This window comes from Giraffa tippelskirchi, chromosome 4 (assembly GCF_054371585.1).
Source record: "Giraffa tippelskirchi isolate mGirTip1 chromosome 4, T2T-mGirTip1v1.2.pri, whole genome shotgun sequence".
Lineage (NCBI taxonomy): Eukaryota > Metazoa > Chordata > Mammalia > Artiodactyla > Giraffidae > Giraffa > Giraffa tippelskirchi.
The window spans coordinates 73276227-73296876 of NC_137278.1; the positions used below are offsets into that span (position 1 = coordinate 73276227).

The window sequence follows — 20650 nt, forward strand, 5'->3', positions numbered from 1 at the left end:
GTTAAAAAAATGTTTGGTGTCTGCTTCAAAGTACTTTCCCAAAGAATGGTGATTCATTCACTATACATCATTATGGATGCACACTGTTCTTCTGGCTTTCATTATGGTCTGAATTCAAGGTGATATGTGTTTTTTCTGAAATCCAGTGTATTTTTTTGGACATATGTGGGTTGTCCCTTGAGTTCCTGTTCTCATATGAAAGGTATTGGCACTTTGGCTTCACAAATGAATAAAAAATAACATAAAAACAACTTTCGTTTAATTTGGGTCTGGGCTAATTTATTTAAGGAACTATTTAACAATAATGGGCTCAGATATTTAAATACCCTATGATGCTGCAATTAATTAAGGAACTGCTGATCCTAAAACTACACAACCAACAGGGAATGAGGGAAGAATTACAAGTCTGAATGCCAAATTCAAAGCCATATATCAATAACTTCCTTCTTACTTTTGCAATATCTATAATGTAGAGGGAAAAAGAATAAAAATTATATGAGTAATGATAAATTAAAAAGTGCATACAGAACTAGGAAAATATTTTTGTTAATTTGTTACTTACTCCAGTTAAATAAGATGTTTGTAAAGAAAATAAAAGCTTAAGGCAGAAAACTAGTTACATTGCTGCTCAACTTCTTGACAGCAAAAGAAAGAACACCAGTCTACTTCCCTGGTTTACTTGTCTTAAGACATGTTATTTTGTAACTTGAACATCTAAGTTATGCCTTGAAAATTCAAAGCAAAAAGTAAAATCATACAGAAAACCAGAAACTTCAATACATCTAAACAGACGTTTGCTTGTAGTTTTTGGTATCCAAAACCTTTTTTCCACACATAGCGCAGATGCCTAAAACAAACAAACAAACAGAAAACTCATGTAAGCAATCAAATGTTAACAACTAATTATACCAATCGAATATTTAACTAATACCAATGATTTGGTTTATTTAAGTCGTTGAAGGTAAAAAAAAAAAAAACAACACCAGCATCAGAAAAGAGAAAACGTATAAACTTTTAACTATGACAAGTTCTGTATATTTTGCCTTAGAAAAAAGAGCATTTATCTGACAAATAAGATTTATGAAGGGCTATTCTTTTACTGTGTTATCCAAATCAGTATCAAAAGAAGTACATTTGATATGAATAGAAAAGTGGTATTAAGAGATACTTACCCTTTTTGTAGGCACAGCCCTGGCAATAATGAGAACCCGGTTGGTGGACAGAACTTTTACAAATTCTGCAAGTGGAGAACTTATTCTTTCCATATGGATCAAATCTAGAGATTTTTTTTAAAGAAAGAAAAATGTACAATACAATAGAAATACTCTTAAATAACCTCACTTAAGGAACAAATGTGATTAATCTAGGCTTTCTGGTCCCTCTATAAAACTCTACAATTGATAGGCACAGCACTCTTCTAACTGGCTACTCTCTTAACATACCTGCACACTTCTGCCCCTTCCATGTAAGCTGCATGCTTATAAAGAGTCATCTGTACTTAATCCCAAACCTGTTTATAATAGTTGTATTTGTCAATCTATTCATGTGATATAATTAAATATTATGGAAACTCATGAAATGAAGAGTACAAAAAAAGTAACTGATTCTATTAAAAACTAAGTGAATACTTTAGGATGACCAGAAAAGAGTGAATCATTAAAACTGTTACAGCATTAGTCATGGGTAAGAAAACTTAAAAACTGAGAAAAAAAGTCTAAATGCTTTGAAGGACTTGGCACTTGAAAAGTGTCAGTTCTTGAGCTACTTTAAAGATACTGAAAATATATATTCTGGTTCTGATTTATATAAGGCAAATGATAAAGTAGACTCATATTCAAAAAGTCTTGTCTCAATGTAAAATGATTGGTGAAATATATGTACAGTTATGGGCTCTGAGTTAAAATAAGGTATGCATATCTCTTCATGATTGCCTAGTTTAACTGATATTTTCAATTAACTGATGTAAACTTCTTTGGATAAAAAGTTTCTATTAAATGAAAATGTCACCTTACTGTAACTGGAGTGCAAAATAATTTTAGAGGAAATACTTCCCATCAAATTGGCAATAACTTTTTGTAACTGAACTCATTTACTGAATACCAACACTGTCCAGATCTGGTTTCTTTTCTTGGGTACAATACAATAGCTAATTTTCAAAGGTTAATTTTTCTAAATCCAAAAGAATGTCACTTTACTTCCCACAAGGGAAGTTAAGAGTGAACCTGATTCTTCCTTTGAATAACAAGCTCAATTTGTTTGGATCTACAAGTCTAGAGATTACTTTTTCTTAGAATTATGTATTTTTCTAAAACGTACATTTTAATATCTCAGAAATCTTATGTATACTTCCCAAAGTGAGACATTTAAAATACCCAAAAGTAATAGCTACTTATCAATGATACTGAAGTAAGTTTGGGAGCATAAAGGAACTAGAAGGACCTAAAACTGTATGCTCTGTAAAAGGAACAACTTGGTCAATAATAACTGAATGATCTTAGAAGACATCAATAGGTCAGTCAACAATACACAATGAGACAATGCACTGAAGTTTAAGTCTATTATGCTATTTTATACTCATTATTTAATAAACATCTTTATGTGTAAGGCACTTTACGTATTAGAAGCTTTATTATTAAAAGCCAAAGATGAACTTGACAAAGCTTCTGTTTTCATCCAGTTGACATCTGTGAGAAGAGAGACAGTAATTAAGGAGACAACCACACTTTTAAGATAGTAATACCTGTTGTAGAGAAAATTCAAAGAGGATACTGTGGTGGACAGGAGGGGAAGGAAGGAAGGAAGACATTAGTTTAGATGCTGGTTAGGGACTGTCTCTGAAGAAATGACATTTCAAGTAACCAGACTCAAGTAACCAGAAGGAGCCAGTTATGTGAGCTCTTAGGGATGAGTTCTAGGAAGAGGGCACAGTAAGTAAAACCTCTTCCAATGAGAGTGGGCTTGGCAAATCTGATTCAAGAGTTGGCTCAATGGGAAGTCACAGAGGTAGGAGGGGCCAGACCATAAAGGACCCTGTGAGAACATGGTACAGGGCCTGGATTTTATTCAATGTAAAAAGAAACCCAATGGACAGTTTTGAGCAAAGGAGTTACATATCCTTTAAGGAACCACTCTGATTATTATGAGAATGAAGTATAGGGAATCAGAGAGGAAACAGGGAGACAGAACTTATTACAGTATTCAATAAGAAATAATAATCATGGTTTAGAAGAGGGTAATAGCAGTGAGATGAACAGAAGAAGGTGGATTCAGGTTACTTTTTGGTAGTCGAGCCAAACAACTCGCTAATGGATACGGGAAGTGAATGAAATGAAGAAATCAGTGAGGAATTTTGATTTGTACAAGCAGACTGAACCCCAGAGCCATGATGAGAAGACTATGATTAGACTGAAAAAAAAGAGCTTGCCGGTCAAACATCAAATTAGAAAAGTCAAGGAGGCAACTGGATATATGTCTGGAGTTCAGAAAAGTCAGGACGAGATATACATGTGGAAGTCATTAACATACAGTTTGAATTTAAAGGTGTTGGACTAGTCACTTGAGGAGAGATAGCAAACTTATAAATGGGGAAAAAAAAAAGTCTAGGATTGAGTCTAGAAGCAGTGGATTGAGAAGGAACAGTTAGTGAGTTAAGAGGAATGAAGAATGTGGTATCTCAAAGCCAAGAGAATAAATGGTTGCAAAAAAAAAAAAGAGAGAGAGACAGCACGCTGTTGAAAGGTTAAGAAAGGTAAGAACTGAGAAGTAGCCAACAGTTTCAAAGATCATGTGTGATCTTGACATGAGTAGGTTTACGAGTGTGGTAGAGATGGAGGCCTGACTACAGTGGCTGAAGGAGTGAATAGAACTTAAGGACACCGAGAAAGTACCTCTAGATAGGGCTTTTGAAAACTTCTGCTATAAAAGGAAGCAAGAAAATGGATGTCAGCTGGAAGAATTTATGGAGCTTTTAAAACTGAATATAGTAGAGCATGGTGTCAAAAATTTTTATGGTGGGAGACATTTTTATCCCCATTCCTCGGTAAAAAAGCAATGTTCAGGAAAGTTAAGGAACTGTTTTGATTTGCTTAAGGTTATAGAACTAGATAGTAACAAAGTCTAGATTCAAATTTATGTCTGACTTTAGAGCTCATGATCTGTGCACATTTGTCTGCTGCCTGTGATTCATAGAAAAACAAACAACTAGAAAATATAAGTACTGTTTTCTGGTCAAATTATAAAAATAATATATAATATCTTCATATATTGATACAGTGAAAAGAACAGGGTGAAACTAATAGGATGTAACAGATAGCTTGGTTATACACCCTGGGAAGTACCTAAGTCTATGCTTTATTACAACAGAATGAGGCAAAACAAATTCACTCTAATACACTTAATATTAAAAACAATGGAAATTTATGACTGCTTTACAGATGCTCTTTTACCTTGCTTTTTTTGAGGTCAAAGCCTTATTTTCGTTCAGCTTTCTTCCACCACTTTCTGCATTGAAATATACACACACTTTAGTGGGATATTTCTATACATTTCACATAATAACATAGCCATGCAACATTTAACAATTAGAAAGCTCATTTTTTGACTTCTAACCAATCAGTTCAGTTCAGTTGCTCAGTCATGTCCGACTCATTGCAACCCCATGGACTGCAGCATGCCAGGCTTCCTTCTCTATCACCAACTCCCAGAGCCTACTCAAACTCAAGTCCATCAAGTCAGTGATGCCATCTAACTTTCTCATCCTCTGTCATCCCCTTCTCCTCCTGCCTTCAATCTTTCCCAGCAGCAGGGTCTTTGCAAATGCCTCAGTTCTTCGCATCAGGTGGCCAAAGTATTGGAGTTTCAGCTTCAGCATCTGTCCATCCAATGAATATTCAGGACTGATTTCCTTTAGGATGGACTCGTTGGATCTCCTTGCAGTCCAGGGGACTCTCAAGAGTCTTCTCCAACACCACAGTTCAAAAGCGTCTATTCTTCCGTGCTCAGCTTTCTTTATAGTCCAACTCTCACATCCATACATGACTACTGGAAAAACCATAGCTTTGACTAGACAGACCTTTGTCAGCAAAGCAACGTCTCTGCTTTTTAATATGCTGTCTAGGTTGGTCATAACTTTTCTTCCAAGGAGTAAGCATTTTTAATTTCATAGCTGCACTCACCATCTGCAGTGATTTTGGAGCCCCCCAAAATAAAGTCTCTCACTGTTTCCATTGTTTCTCCATCTATTTCCCATGAAGTGATGGGACTGGATGCCATTATCTTAGTTTTCTGAATGTTGAGTTTTAAGCCAAATTTTTCACTCTCCTCTTTCGCTTTCATTAAGAGGCTCTCTAGTTCTTCTTCAGTTTTCGCCATAAAGGTGGTGTCATCTGCATATCTTAGGTTATTGATATTTCTCCCAGCAGTCTTGATTTCACCTTGTGCTGCATCCAGCCCAGTGTTTCTCATGATGTACTCTGCATATGAGTTAAAAAGCAGGGTGACAATACACAGCCTTGACGTACTCCTTTTCTGATTTGGAACCAGTCTGTTGTTTCATGTCCAGTTTTAACCGTTGCTTCCTGACCTACATACAGATTTCTCAAGAGGTAGGTCAGGTGGTCTGGTATTCCCATCTCTTTCAGAATTTTCCAGTTTGTTGTGATCCACACAGTCAAAGGCTTTGGCGTAGTCAATAAAGCAGAAGTAGATGTTTTTCTGGAACTCTCTTGCCTTTTCAATGATCCAACAGATGCTGGTAATTTGATCTCTGGTTCCTCTGCCTTTTCTAAAACTAGCTTGAACATTTGGAAGTTCATGGTTCACATACTGCTGAAGACTGACTTGGAGGATTTGGGGCATTACTTTGCTAGCGTGTGAGATGAGTCCAATTGTGCAGTAGTTTGAACATTCTTTGGCATTGCCTTTCTTTGTCACTGGAATGAAAACTGATCTTTTCCAGCCCTGTGGCCACTACTGCATTTTCCAAATTTGCTGGCATATTGAGTGCAGCACTTTCACAGCATCATCTTTCAGGATTTGAAATAGCTCAACTGGAATTCCATCACCTCCACTAGCTTTGTTCATAGTGATGCTTTCTAAGGCCCACATCACTTTGCATTCCAGGATGTCTGGCTCTAGGTGAGTGATCACACCATCGTGGTTATCTGGGTCCTGAATATCTTTTTTGTACAGTTCTTCTGTGTATTCTTGCCACCTCTTCTTAATATCTTCTGCTTCTGTTAGGTCCATACCATTTCTGTCCTTTATTGTGCCCATCTTGGCTTGAAATGTTCCCTTGGTATCTCTAATTTTCTTGAAGAGATCTCTAGTCTTTCTCATTCTATTGTTTTCCTCTACTTCTTTGTATTGATCACTGAGGAAGGCTTTCTTATCTCTCCTTGCTATTCTTTGGAACTCTGCATTCAAATGGGTATATATCTTTCCGTTTCTCCTTTGCCTTTAGCTTCTCTTCTTTTCTCAGCTATTTGTAAGGCCTCCTCAGACAGCCATTTTGCCTTTTTGCATTTTTCTTGGGGTTGGTCTTGATCACTGCCTCCCATACAATGTCACGAACCTCTGTCCATAGTTCTGAAGGCATTCTGTGTATCGGATCTAATCCCTTGAATCTATTTGTCACTTCCACTGTATAGGGTTTTGAGTTAGGTCATACCTGAATGGTCTAGTGGTTTTCCCTACTTTCTTCAATTTAAACTCTGAATTTGGCAATAAAGGGTTCATGATCTGAGCCATCCGAGCCAAACAAGCTCCCAGTCTTGTTTTTGATGACTGTATAGGGCTTCTCCATCTTTGGCTACAAAGAATATAATCAATCTGATTTCGGTATTGACCATCTGGTGATGTCCATGTTTAGAGTCTTCTCTTGTATTGTTGGAAGAGGGTGTTTGCTATGACCAGTGTGTTCTCTTGGCAAAACTGTTAACCTTTGACCTGCTTTGTTTTGTACCCCAAGGCCAAATTTGCCTGTTACTCCAGGTGTTTCTTGACTTCCTACTTTTGCATTCCAGTCCCCTATAATGAAAAGGACATCTTTTTTGGGTGTTAGTTCTATAAGGTCTTGTAGGTCTTCATAGAACCGTTCAACTTCAGCTTCTTCAGCATTACTGGTTGGGGCACAGATCTGGATTACTGTGATACTGAATGGTTTGCCTTGGAAACGAACAGAGATCATTCTGTCGTTTTTGAGATTGTGTCCAAGTATTGCATTTTGGACTCTTTTGTTGAATATGATGGTTACTCCATTTCTTGTAAGGGATTCTTACCCACAGTAGTAGATATGATGGTCATCTGAGTTAAATTCATCCATTCCAGTCCATTTTAGTTCATTGATTCATAAAATGTTGATATTCACTCTTGCCATCTCCTGTCTGACCACTTCCAGTTTGCCTTGATTCACGGACCTAACATTCCAGGTAGACTAGCCTATATCAACATTTTCAAAAATCTTCATTTAAAAGCCAAGTTTTAAAGACACTACTTAAAAATAAAACAATTTTTTACTAGGAGAATAAAATTTCGATAAAAGGCAATCATTGTAAGAATTCCCTGGCAGTCCATGGTTAAGACTCTGCACTTTTACTACCAAGGGGGTGGATTCGATCCCTAATCAGGGAACTATGATCCTGCAAGCTTCACAGCATGGATGGGGATGGGGGACAAGGTGTGGTGGTGGAAAAAAAGCAATCATCTTATTCCTCAGACTCAATGTAGGAATTTGGGAATGGGTCTATATTTACTCTTATCTAATGTAAAATCCAGATGGCACTACTTTAGTGCCAGTGACATTGAATAGTGAAAATATTTCTTTTTGTTCCCTCTGAAAAAATCCTCCCTGTATTTAATGATTATGACAGTGAAAACATTTAAATAATTTGTTCAGGAATATAAAAATCAGGTGAGGAAAAGGGGCTTTCAATACTAACCCTACTTAACTTAATCAAATCAATTATTAATACTATGATGCACTCGTTGCTTAAAATTCATTTAATTATTTAGCTATTTCCTTTCTACCAAATCAGGAACCCTGACATGTCACTGAAAGAACGAAATAGAAGAATATATTAAATTGTTGGGAGATCTAGTATTCTTTAATGTTTAATAAACGAAGTATGTTGTACATATAACAATATTTCATTTTACAAATAATGTGAAAATGAAAACATTATTCACAGGAAGTATCTGATTCAATATCTATGTTCTAAAAGGAAAAATACCTGTGGTATTCCTTGCACCATCTTTCCATGTATCTGGAGTGATAACAGTACCAAGTTTCTTTTCACCTGTTATAAAAAGATAGTAAAAACAAGGGGGATTAGTGTTTACTATCTAACAAATACACTACACTGTACCTAAAGTTCACAATGGTATCACCAGTCATAATATGTACAAGCCTGTTAATGTTGGGGTCAGGGCCACTGAACTGAGATTTAAGATATTAACTGTGGGCAATGGATAACTGACTCTCAAGTCAAATTTGTCGATAACAGAATGGCTTACAATAGGCTTCCTCTGCACATGTATAAACAAATCCGATAAATCTATTCATTCCATAAATATTTACTAAGCATCTCTGATGTATAGGCCATTGTACAAAGTACAGAGAAAAGTAAAATGAATTAGATTTCAAGGAGTTTATAGCACACTGATTTCCCTAACAGTAGTCCTTAGTCTGAGTCTTACAGGTAGGCCACAGATGATATATGAATAAGACGAAACCGTACACAAACTTTTTGTATATTCATTTTTAAGTAGACTACATTAAGTCCATAGCTTTCATCACATTCTCAAAGGGCTCAGAGAACCACCCCCAAAAGTTAAGAACTTTTCAACTGAAATATAAGCTGGAAAATAAACAGTATAACAATTCAGAACTGTAGTATTAGGACAAATCCCATGGAAGAAAAAATAACCTTGATCAGGGAAATCCAGGAAACCTTTGTGGGGAAGGCAATAGAGAGGGTTAGCGGCAATGGGACTGGTAAGAGAGAGGAGAAAAGAGGATGAAGGTAACCTGGATAAAGGACACATCCTGGGGAAAGGCATGGAAAACTCAGGGTATGTACATACAGGCATACAAAATAGTTTGGTTTGGCTGAAGTGAAGAAAATAAGGGTTATTGAAAATGAAGTTTAAAACGTAAGCTGAGGCTTTATTGTGGAGTGTCCTCCCGAATGCCAGGCACCAAATATAAAAACACCAAATTATTTTCTGTACTCTGAGAATTTAATAAAGAAACCATCCACGGTCATTCTTTCACCTAATATAAAAACTCTGATTCAAACTCATGGGCGTCTGTGTTCAAAGTTTTATATACTATGGGGATATAAACAAAATGGATCATGTTAATTATCACGATATGAGGACCTGAATCTTTTTTACAGAAGAGTCAGACATACCTAACGGTAGGAAAAAGGTATTTGAGGATATGACAGCTCTTTTTAAACCTATAACCAGTTTGTGAAGTCAAAAAATCATATTTTCTAGAACTCCCAAGGGTTAGCATTAGAGTCACTGAATGGCAGCTATAAGGAGGAAAGTGTTAGTTGCTCAGTTGTGTCTGACTCTTTGCGACCTCATGGACTGTAACCTGCCAGGCTGCTCCGTCCATGGAATTCTCCAGGCAAGAATACAGGAGTGGGTTGCCATTCCCTTCTCCAGGTGATCTTCCAGACCCCGGGAAGGAACCTGGGTCCACCTGCACTGCAGGCAGATTCTATAGATTCTGAGCCATCAGGGAAGTCCATAAGGAGGAAAGACTTCTCTAAAAGCCAGTGAAAACTACAGAGACTTCTTTGAAGATGGTAAGATTATCCTAGCTCCGTGCCTCAGTACTCTAGGCATTCATGCAAAGAACACTTAAACCATTGGGTAGGATCCTGATTTAGGCTTGTTAGATAAAGTACAGGACACCCAGTGAGATTTAAATTTCAGATAAACAAAGAATACTTTTTCAGTAAAGAATGTAAAAGTGAGTGCTTTACGACAAAGCACTTAATAGTAGTAAGGAGCAGCAAACAGGGCCAAATCTCAAATACTGCATAGGACATATTCACACTAAAAGTTATTCGTTGTTTACCTGAAATTCAAATTTAACTGGGCGTCCGGTACTTTTATTTGCTAAATCCAGCAACTCCAGATGTTGTGGGAGTGATTTTTAAGATCCATTCCAACCTTGAGGGTCTGTGAAGCGAGGGAGCCTGTCAAGAAGCAGTACAGGATGATAGCCGGGGTCGAGGGGAAGCAACCGAAATAGACAAAACGGGGCAAAACTCAGACCACCCCGAATCCAACAGATACAGGACTATATGGTCATTGGGGAGGGGCAGGAATGGTCAAATAGCAAGACAGAGGACAGAGACTAGAATCAGAGGCCTGTGGCCGAAGAAAAAACAAAGAAAGGGCAAATCTCCCGAGTCTCCCAGCCTCTTTCTCCCGGAGAAAAGTCTCCTTAACTCACATTTTTCGCACACCATCCTTTCGCGACGATACCCTCAGCCGCAGAACAAGCAGCAGCTGGAAGATATCAACACCACAGCCAGGAAAGAACTCCCCTTCCGGGTTACTAAAACCCACTTCCGGCCCCACCGCCCTTCGCCCCGCCTATCCTGCACCTGGGAAGCTGAAGGAGGAATAAACGCGAGCGAGAAGGCGGGGCTGCCTTCTTGGTCCGCCCCTCCACTTTTGCGATTGGCTGTGAGGCCTTGGGTCTCCGCCCCACAGGCTGCGCCTGCGTGAGGCTCAGGGCAGTGAGTGGCACCTGATGGTGGGAGGTAGTAACCTTCCTTTCCCTTTCGCGGGCGGGAGAGATAGGTAAGCCCAGCCGAACGCCCCCGCACGCGAGCCTCCCGAGACTGCAAGCCACTTTCGCCAACTGGCCGGAAATCTGTCCCCGGCCAATTGGCGCCTGCCTGCCGCTCGAGCGCCGCCCTTCCGGCGTTACCCAAGGGCTGCCCTGATGGACTGGTCTCTTTCGGATACATCTTTCTGTGTCTGTCCCTCCGTTTCTCTTGGTTTCCAAGTCTGCATTCTTTGATTATGCTTCTCAGCTCGTCCCTCGCTGCCCACACTCCGATCGGCTGAGGCAGGCTTAGGCAGAGTCCAGAGCGATACAGTTTGGGATGAAGCTGCAGGTTAATGTCCCGCCAAGGCTCCTCTAGGAGTCGCTCAAAAGGGCCTTCTCTACCTCTGCAAGGCTTGAGGGCCCGGGTCAGGTCTGACTGCGGATGCCGGGTTCCTGGCCACCCGAGAGGGCACCTGACCAGAGTCGTCCTCGGCTGACCAGGGCGGGTTTCTCAGGAGGGCAGCACTGGGCCAACTCTTTATTCATTCACTCCTTCCACAAGCCATCTGAGTTTGGGTGCCGCTCACGGTCTTAGGTCCAGATCTGCTCTGTCAGTTGGGATTCTGAGGGTGGCCCAGAAAAATATCTGAAGGGTTGTCTATTGAGAGAATATATTCTAGATTTCTCTCCCCGCCCCTCAGCTGAGCATAGCACCTGTGAGAAACGTTTCCTTTCTTGCCATTTATTCTCTTCTCGACCCCTTGGTGCGTATATATCAGCGAGGCTAGGTTTTGAAATGGCTTTAGCACTTGAGAGCTTGAGACCTTGGAGTATTTCTTAATCTGTTTTAGCCTGTTTCCTTATCAGTAGAATATTAATATTTGCCTTTGAAAAGTATAGTGTGAATTAATGAGAATGTTGGGATAAGGTGTGGATTCACCCTTTTGCCCTAGTGGGTGCCCTGTGTGTGTGTCTATAAAATATATATATATATATAGGCTTCCCTGGTGGATCAGTGGTAGGTAGAGTGCTCAGTCGCTCAGTCCTGTTCGACTCTCTGCGACCCTGTGGACTATAGCCCTCCAGGCTCCTCTATCCGTGGGATTTTCTGGGCAAGAATACTGGAGTGGGTTGCCATTTCCTTCTCCACAGTGGTAAAGAATCTGCCTGCAAAGCAGGAAACTCAGGAACCTGAGTTCGATTCTGGCCGGAACAATCCCTTGGACAGAGGAGCCTGGCAGGCTACAGTTTGTGGGGTCGCAAAGAATTGGACACGAATGCGTGAATGAGCACATTGTCCATATCTATATGTATGTATATATAATTTTTTCTGGACTGTTCACCTCAGTGTAACCTGTGGACTATTACTTTAATAAACTCCTTACTTAACATCAGTCCATACCATGTATAAGCTCTCTGTTAGGTAATTTGTAAATATGTATATATATCAAATATGTGTTTTATAGAAAGAAAGTAAATATTTTTCTTCCTTTCATTCATACCCTGCTTTTGGTTGGAATCGGGCATCTGTAACAGACATTGCCATTTTGGTATTTTTGCAGCACTGGGATTCCTTGGTTTAGCATAAGGTTCTTTGAAGGCCCTTGATAACACTGGCCACCATTTGAGTATTCCAGTGTGTACCTGGTGTTACTTGGTATTTGCTAGAAAATGTGAACTACTGTGATGTTAGACAAAGGTCAGTAATGATAAAAAATGCCAACAGTCCATTTGAAGTGTATTATGGGGTTCCTAGAATGCATAGCTTATAATTCCAGCAGGGCAAGTTATTAACCTATGCCCTTTGTTTTCACCTCTGATTTTGGCAAAGAAAAAAAGGAAAGGAAAAATACAATGGATTGCTTAAATAGTCCTAGCACATGACCATGTTGCAGAAACTAAACACAAATATTTAAGAAATTAATGTGTCCTTTTTTAGGCTGTGAGAACAATTTGTACCATATTAGTCTACATATATATTTCCACATATGCATCTCCCTGTATTCTAGCACTTAGACATTTTTGCCCATAGAAAACTGACTTTGGTTCATGGCTTATTTTTAGACGTTGAAGCATTTAGGACAATGCAAAAAGTCATTATTGTCTATGCTCTTTTCTTAATTTGTTTTTCATTAGATAGCCACTCAAGAAAACACCATGAAAGATACTGACATCAAGAAACTACTGCATTCCCATCTTTTATGCATATTTTCAATTATCCTAAGCATCTTCATTCCATCATTCTTCTTGGAGAACTTCTCAATATTGGAGACACACTTGACATGGTTATGCATCTGTTCTGTTTCTGTAACTGCCGTCAATTTAGTATTGTATTTAGTAGTGAAACCAAATGTATCTTCTAAAAGAAGTTCATTATCATACAAGGTAAGGCTTATTTCTTGGTAAATGATTTTTAGATGTAGGTAATTTTTCTTTTACTGGAAGGATAAAGTATTAGTCAAGCACTTATTAGGCTATTTACAGTGAATAAAGAAGCTGATATTTTCCCCCCAAAATCAGTAGTGTATTGCTTGCTGAAAGATTGTCCATGATGTTTGATAGATTCTTGCCATGAGTTCATCGGATATCATAGTATTGTGAACCTATATAGTCATGTTTTATGTCAACATAAAACATGATGAAGATAAAAACATGTAGCAATTGCACCTTTAAACCTTATAAGACATTTCGGTTTATTTTCATGCATCTTTTGCATTTCTGAAAGACACTGGGTTTTTTAGACATTATAAAATAAGCCACCTTGGTAGCTCTTGTTTCAAACATGGCCTTCCTTGACTAAATAGTAGTTGAAGTTTCAGATATTGGAATCTATTTTCTGGAATGTTTATTACAGTGTAACACAACTATTATTTGAAAACTCCTCACTGAACATTATTCAGTACTATACATATGCTATTAGGTAATTTAAAACATGTTCACTGCCCTTTGATATAAGAAACTCAATGTGTGTTTTAGCCTTAGAGCTTCTTAAAGTCCAGTAGGTCCCACACACTGATTTTCAAACATGCAGGTCTTTTTTATAGTAACATAAATATGATTTGGGGAATTATTTAATATTGTAATTTTTTGTCCAGTTTTTCTCGGAATTTTGTTTTAAAATGAAAAAGATTTATTATAGTTGTTATTTTCTGTAGATATTTCACGTGTAACATTATCACACAATAAGGACTGTATTTGTGTTTTTTTGTGTGTATCCTAGCACTCTTATTGGTAAATATTTCATAAATACTGCTTAATAGCATAATTCAGTACATAGCAGAGGAACAAAAATGTTTTCTGACTCTGCTGTTGGTTAGGTGTGTGGAATATGGGGGTCGATTCTCGTCTTTTAGGCTTTTTAAAAGTGCTGTGCAAAGCATATGTGATCTGACTTCAGGAGCAAATCCAAAGAATAGTCCCCTGTACCACTCAATGTGGGACCAAGTTGTATTTGTAGATAAAATTCAAAGTATCTGCTGTCCTTCAGGCACTCTCTTGACTCTTTAAATTGTTCATTTCTTTTTTTAGGTAACCAGATTTTTGAAATGCTGTATCTACTTGCTTATGTCTTGTTTCTTCTTTCATGTTATTTTTGTTCTGTATGGAGCACCACTAATAGAGTAAGTCTGAAATGTGTACCTTCAGCCAATTATATTTGAGAACATTCATTGGTAAAACCAAATGCTGATTCTGTTGGTGATTAGAGAAAAAAAATGGTATGTTCAGTTAATGAATCACGGAAGGATACTGACATCATTGCCCTTCCTTGCCAGTGTTTTTGTTTTTTTAAAGACAGTGAAATAACTTAATTCACTAAATGCTCCTGTTACCTAGCCTTCTGTTACCCAGTTGCCTGAGGAGGAAGGTACATGAGAAATTGTCCTATACCAGTAAGTGTATGATACTGGTAATCATAATTCCTTAGAACCTCTAAGGAAACTGATTATAATGATAAATATAAATTAGCTATAAACAGCATATCAGTCCCTAGTAAATGTGATTCTAAACTGCTCGAAAAGAGTTTGTTTTTTTAAAAGTCAGTAGATTGCTGTATTTAATTACATAATAAGCTAATGTTTATAGTTGAAAGGTAAAATTTGACTGAATACCTTTTCTAAACTGAAAAATTTTAAATTAGTGAAAGACAGATTCATGAATGTGTCTTATGCGCACAGTAGTTGAAAAAAGTTCAGCTTAGTAGTGATAAATGATCATGGTGAAATGAGTGATGTAATACACACACACACACATAGCTGTGTGTGTATATATTTGTGTGTGTATGTGAGTGTGTCTGGTTATATGTACACACAATAAGTTAATAGGCAGTTATTTTCTAGAGGAGGGACAAGACCTTTGTAACAGGAAATGGTAGTTTTCTGTCTAATCCATTTAGAGTAGAGTGGATGCCTGGAGCAGTGGTTCTCCAAGTGTGGTTGTAAATCCAACAGCATCAGCATTTTATCAAAATGCAAATTCTCAGCCCTTAGTCAGAAACTAGTTTACTAGTTCTTCACATGGTTCCAATATAAGCTAAATCGAACCACTGGTTGCATAGAAAGTTCCAGAGACTATTGAGGAAAAAGTTAATGATCTAGAAGTGGGTTTTCTTGCAATGGACAGTTTCAGTCTCACAGGGCATTTAACACTTCTGAACTCTACAGTTAGAGCCAGAAATCTGCTAGATTGTTTTTTATAGTTTGCATTTCATTAGTAACATTTTTTATAGTCATCATTTGGTAAGACCTTAGGTTTATATTATTAAATCTGTTTAAGTAAAAATGACACATGTATGTGTACATGTGTAACACTTCTTAAAAAGTTTATGAAGGTTTCCTTTTTTCTAGGTTGGCATTGGAAACATTTTCACTTGCAGTTATTTTGTCCGCTTTCACCACTGTACCTTGTTTATGTTTGTTAGGACCAAACTTTAAAGCCTGGCTGAGAATTTTCAGTAGAAATGGGTAAGTTTTAATTTTATATTCTAGAGATGTTTGAAGCATTAAAAAAACTAACTAGTTAGTATTAAAAAACTAACGGGGTACTTTTCTATTCAGGGCAACTGTTTCTCAGCCCTGGATGGTTCTCAGAGATGCCTTCCAGGCCCACTGCAGTTGGGGACTGGGACCAGGGAAGGGTTGTGTGCACTTGAGGGGGACCCAGCAGGCAGAACTATAGGCCTCTCCCTCCACTTGAGCACGATCAGCTCTGCTTTTTTTTTTTTCCCATATGGTAGAATTTCGCTTAGTCTTTTGTGTGAAAAAGAAAACTGCTACCGAAAGAAAACTTTGGAAACACTCCTCGGGGATACCTTGTCACTGTGATAAAATTGCTGCAGATAAAATTGCTTCCGTACATCTTATAATGTAGAATTGGTGTTCATTAGCAAAAAATGTTTAGTGTTAACAACCAGAGTTTCTTGTTCAGCCTCTTTTGTGGTGAGACATCCAAGTGCAGGTTTTAGAGGATTTTATTCCCTTAGTAGCTATATGTATTTTCAGCATCACTAAGTTAAAGTTTTAGCTTCTTAAAAAGTGTTGAAATTACTTGTATCAGAAATGGTTGAGTCATAACTAAGAAAACTAGAAGTTAGTTGGTACCCATGATTTTGTCCTATTTATCATCCAGCAGCAGAAACTTCTTGAGCCTTTAACTCTGTTTAGAGTTTGTACAGAGTTTGTGGAGTCTGAATCAGCTGTGATTCTCTCCCTGAGGGGCTTGGATATTCGAGGGGCAGGGATAAGACGAGCAAAAACATAAGACTAAATTTGTGTGAACAGTAAAGTTTTAGGAACTCGGTAGTGGAGAAGATCCCTGAAGAGTAAGCTGAAATAGGGATATCTATGAAAGACTTGGATCAGGAGTAAGAGACTTGGTGAGACTAAGGGGAAAGAGGAGACACTGCGTGCTAGAGGAATGAGTGAAATCATAGAAACTGAAATGAACATGGTATTTTTGTGTGATTTGGAAGAGAACAGCCCAAGTAGAGCAGATACTTGCTGTGTAGCTAGACTCCATACATTACTGACTTTTTCCTTTTGAAATGCATACTGTTTGTTCCCCTTTGGGACCATCTTCTAGTGTTCATAAAGTCTCTAGAAAACAAAAGTGTATCACCGTTGAATACCTTTTCCCACATCATTACCATAGTATTCCAAATAGCATTGATTTCTTTTAGCATTTTAGTTTGAAAATTTTAAACAGTGAAAATCAGTTGAAATCTTATTGGTTTGGATTGATGACTTATCCAGCTTTGATTTCAGTTTCTGATGATAGCACTGATGGTGCATTTAGAGTGATACCGTTATCTGATTGTACAGTCAGTTCTGCTATGTGATGGCATATGCATATCTAAAAATCCTTGCATTATACAAAACTAAGCAGTAAGAAACACAGAGCTTGTGAAGAAAATGAGATTGAGGTGCAACACCCAGAAACCTCGTCAGTAACACATCATAAAAGATATTCAGTATTCAGAAGAGCATGTGCACATGTGCTCAGTTGTGTCTGACTCTTTGCAACCCCATGGACTGTAGTCCACCAGGCTCCTCTATCCATGGGGATTCTCCAGGCAAGAATACTGGAGTGAGTTGCCATGCCCTCCTCCAGGGGATCTTCTCAGTCCTGGGACTGAACCCGTGTCTCTTGCATCGGCAGGTGGATTCATTAAAAAAGTAGGAACTTAATAAAAATGATAGGGCAGTTTAAGACATGTTAAATGGCTAGTTCAGTTCAGTTCAGTTCAGTCGCTCAGTCGTGTCCGACTCTTTGCGACCCCGTGAATTGCAGCACTCCAGGCCTCTCTGTCCATCACCAACTCCCGGAGTCTACCCAAACCCATGTCCATCGAGTCGGTGATGCCATCCAACCATCTCATCCTCTGTCGTCCCCTTCTCCTCCTGCCCCCAATCCTACCCAGCATCAGGGTCTTTTCCAATGAGTCAACTCTTCGCATGAGGTGGCCCAAGTATTGGAGTTTCAGCTTCAACATCAGACCTTCCAATGAACATTAAATGGCTAAGAAATACATAAATATTATAATAAGTTTGTCACTTTTTCTTGGACTAAACCTGAAATTTGGAAGTAGATGTGGGAGAGGTTGCCTCTTGTAAGGAGGGCTGTTGAAAAGTTAAGGCAGATAGTGGAAGGTGTGGCTCAGATATGTGACCGGAACTGAGACAGCTGGGAGACGGGTTTTTTTTAAATAGTATGGAGATATAATTCAGACACCATATATGTCACCTATGTAGTGTCCAGTTCAGTGATTTTTAATGTATTCACAGATATGTGCAACAGATATGTCAGTTTTGAATATTTTCATCACCTCAAAAAGAAACTGTATCCTTTGGCTATAACTCCCTTATTCCTCTCCTCTAGCTGTAAGCACCCTGGAGAAGGAAATGGCAACCCACTCCAGTATTCTTGCCTGGGAAATTCCATGGACAGAGGGGCCTGGTGGGATATAGCATGGGTCGCAGAGACTTAGCAACTGAACAAGCCCTAAGCAACCACTAATCTATTTACTGTCTGTAGATTTGCCTGTTTTGGACATTTCATAACAATGGAATCATATAATATGTGATCTTTTGTGATTGGCTTTTTCATTTATCATGATGTTTTTGAGGTTTATCCACATTGTGTAGCATGTTGTTAAGTCATGTCTGACTCTTTTGCAACCCCATATAGCCTGCCAGGCTGCTCTGTCCAGGGGATTTCCCAGACAAGAATTTGGAGTGGGTTGCCATTTTCTTCTCCAGGGTATCTTCCCTACCCAGGGTTCGAACCCTGTCTCCTGCTTGGCTGGCGATTCTTTACCACTGAACTGCCTGGGAAGCCAGTTGTAGCATGTGTTAGTACTGTATTCCTTTCTATGGTTCGATAATAAGGATGGATATGTGCCACATTTTGTTTATCCATTCCTCAGCTGATAGACATCTGAGTTTTTACTTTTTGCTATTCTGAATAAGTTGCTGAAGGAGTCTGTGTGCAGGTTTTTGTGTGGATATATTTTTAAATAATGAAACAGTTTTTTATTTTATGTTTTTTAAACTTTACTGAGGAATAATTGATGATATAAAATTATACATATTTAAAGTGATTTGATATACATTGCAGAATGATTCCAAGATCAAGATAAGTAACACATATGGATAAATGTTTTTATTTCACTTGAGTATATGCTGAGGAGTGGAGTTGTTGAGTCATATGGTAACTCCACATTTAACCATTTGAACAACTGCCAGACTTTTTCAATGTGGCTGTTCCATTTTACACGTCCATAGCAGCGTGTGAGGGCTCCAATCCCCCATATCCTCACCAACAGTTGTTAGTATTTGACTTTTTAATTATTGCTATCCTTATGGGAGTGAAGTATTATCTCTTTGTGTTTTTTATTTCTCTTCCCCTTTTGACTAGTGAGGTCAAGCATCTTTTCCTACTCCTATTGGCTGTTATGTTTTCCTTGAAGAAATATCTCTTTAGATCCTTTGCTCATTTTTCAATTGAGTTTTTTATGTTTTTATTATTAAGTTGTTGGAGTTCTTTATGTATTCTGGATACAAGTCCTTTATCAGATGTATGATTTGCAAATATTATTTACTTTCTTTCTGTCTGTTGTTTTTTCACTTCCATGATAGTGTTCTTTGAGACACAAAGGTTTTAATTTTGATGAAATCTATTTTTTTCTTTGGTTGCTTGTACTTTTCGAGTCATATCTAAGAACCCATGGCCAAATCCAGGATGTTGAAGATTTACTCCTGTGTTTCCTTCTAAGAGCTTTCTAATTTTAATTCTTAAATTTGAGTCTTTGATCCATTTTGTGTTAGTTTTTGTGTATGGTGTGAAGTAAGGGTCTCCCACTTTATTTATTTTAAATTAGTGTATTTATCTGTTTTTAAACTTTACAATATTGTATTTGTTTTGCAATACATTGACATGAATCCGGCATGGGTGGACATGTGTTCCCCTTCCAGAACCCCCCTCCCACCTCCGTCCGCATCCCATCCCTCCGGGTCATCCCAATGCACCAGCCCTGAGCACCCTGTATCATGTGTTGAACCTGGACTGGTGGTTTCACATATGATAATTTACATGCTTCCATGCCATTCTCCCATATCATCCCACCCTCGCCCTCTCCCATAGAGTCCATAATACTGTTCTATTTATCTGTGTCTCTTTTGATGTCTCGCATACAGGGTTATCTTCACAGATTAACTAAATACCATATATATGTGTTAGTATACTGTATTGGTGTTTTTCTTTCCGGCTTACCTCACTCTGTATAATAGGCTCCAGTTTCATCCACCTCATTAAAACTGATTCGAATGTATTCTTTTTAATGGCTGAGTAATATTCCATTGTGTATATGTACCACATCTTCCTTATCCATTTGTCTGCTGATGAGCATCTAGGCTGCTTCCATGTCCTGGCTATTATAAACAGTGCTGCGATGAACATTGGGGTACACGTGTCTCTTTCATTTCTGGTTTCCTCAGTGTGTATGCCCAGCAGTGGGATTGCTGGGTCATATGGCAGTTCTATTTCCAGTTTTTTGAGGACTCTCCTCCACACTGTTCTCCATAGTGGCTGTAATAGTTTGCATTCCCACCAACAGTGTAAGAGGGTTCCCTTTTCTCCACACCCTCTCCAGCATTTATTGCTTGTGGTCTTTTGGATAGCAGCCATTCTGACTGGCGTGAAATGATACCTCATTGTGGTTTTGATTTGCATTTCTCTGATAATGAGTGATGTTGAGCATCTTTTCATGTGTTTGTTAGCCATCTGTATGTCTTCTTTGGAGAAGTGTCTGTTTAGTTCTTTGGCCCACTTTTTGAATGAGTTGTTTATTTTTCTGGAATT

At 38.3% G+C, this 20650-nt stretch overlaps 2 protein-coding genes across 3 annotated transcripts in view; one reads left to right on the forward strand and one right to left on the reverse strand.

The window, feature by feature from the left end:
- Positions 1 to 257: 257 nt before the first annotated feature.
- Positions 258 to 10551, reverse strand: CRIPT (CXXC repeat containing interactor of PDZ3 domain). Its single transcript, XM_081592028.1, has 5 exons — positions 10472 to 10551; positions 8229 to 8294; positions 4446 to 4500; positions 1173 to 1276; positions 258 to 847 (listed from the first exon to the last, which is right to left on the reverse strand). Exons 1-5 carry the CDS (start codon positions 10485 to 10487, stop codon positions 783 to 785), a joined length of 306 nt encoding a protein of 101 aa, XP_081448154.1. The 5' UTR covers positions 10488 to 10551; the 3' UTR covers positions 258 to 782.
- A 203-nt stretch (positions 10552 to 10754) lies between these two features.
- PIGF (phosphatidylinositol glycan anchor biosynthesis class F) overlaps positions 10755 to 20650 on the forward strand; it is a 36267-nt gene continuing 26371 nt past the window's right edge. Inside the window, exons 1-4 of one of the 2 annotated variants that reach the window (XM_081592025.1) lie at positions 10755 to 11144; positions 12932 to 13180; positions 14324 to 14415; positions 15640 to 15756. In XM_081592025.1, coding sequence (XP_081448151.1) covers positions 11133 to 11144; positions 12932 to 13180; positions 14324 to 14415; positions 15640 to 15756 — 470 coding nt within the window. In that variant the 5' untranslated portion in view covers positions 10755 to 11132. The remainder of the gene's footprint in view (positions 11145 to 12931; positions 13181 to 14323; positions 14416 to 15639; positions 15757 to 20650) is intronic. The other variant, XM_081592026.1, reaches the window with a different exon arrangement.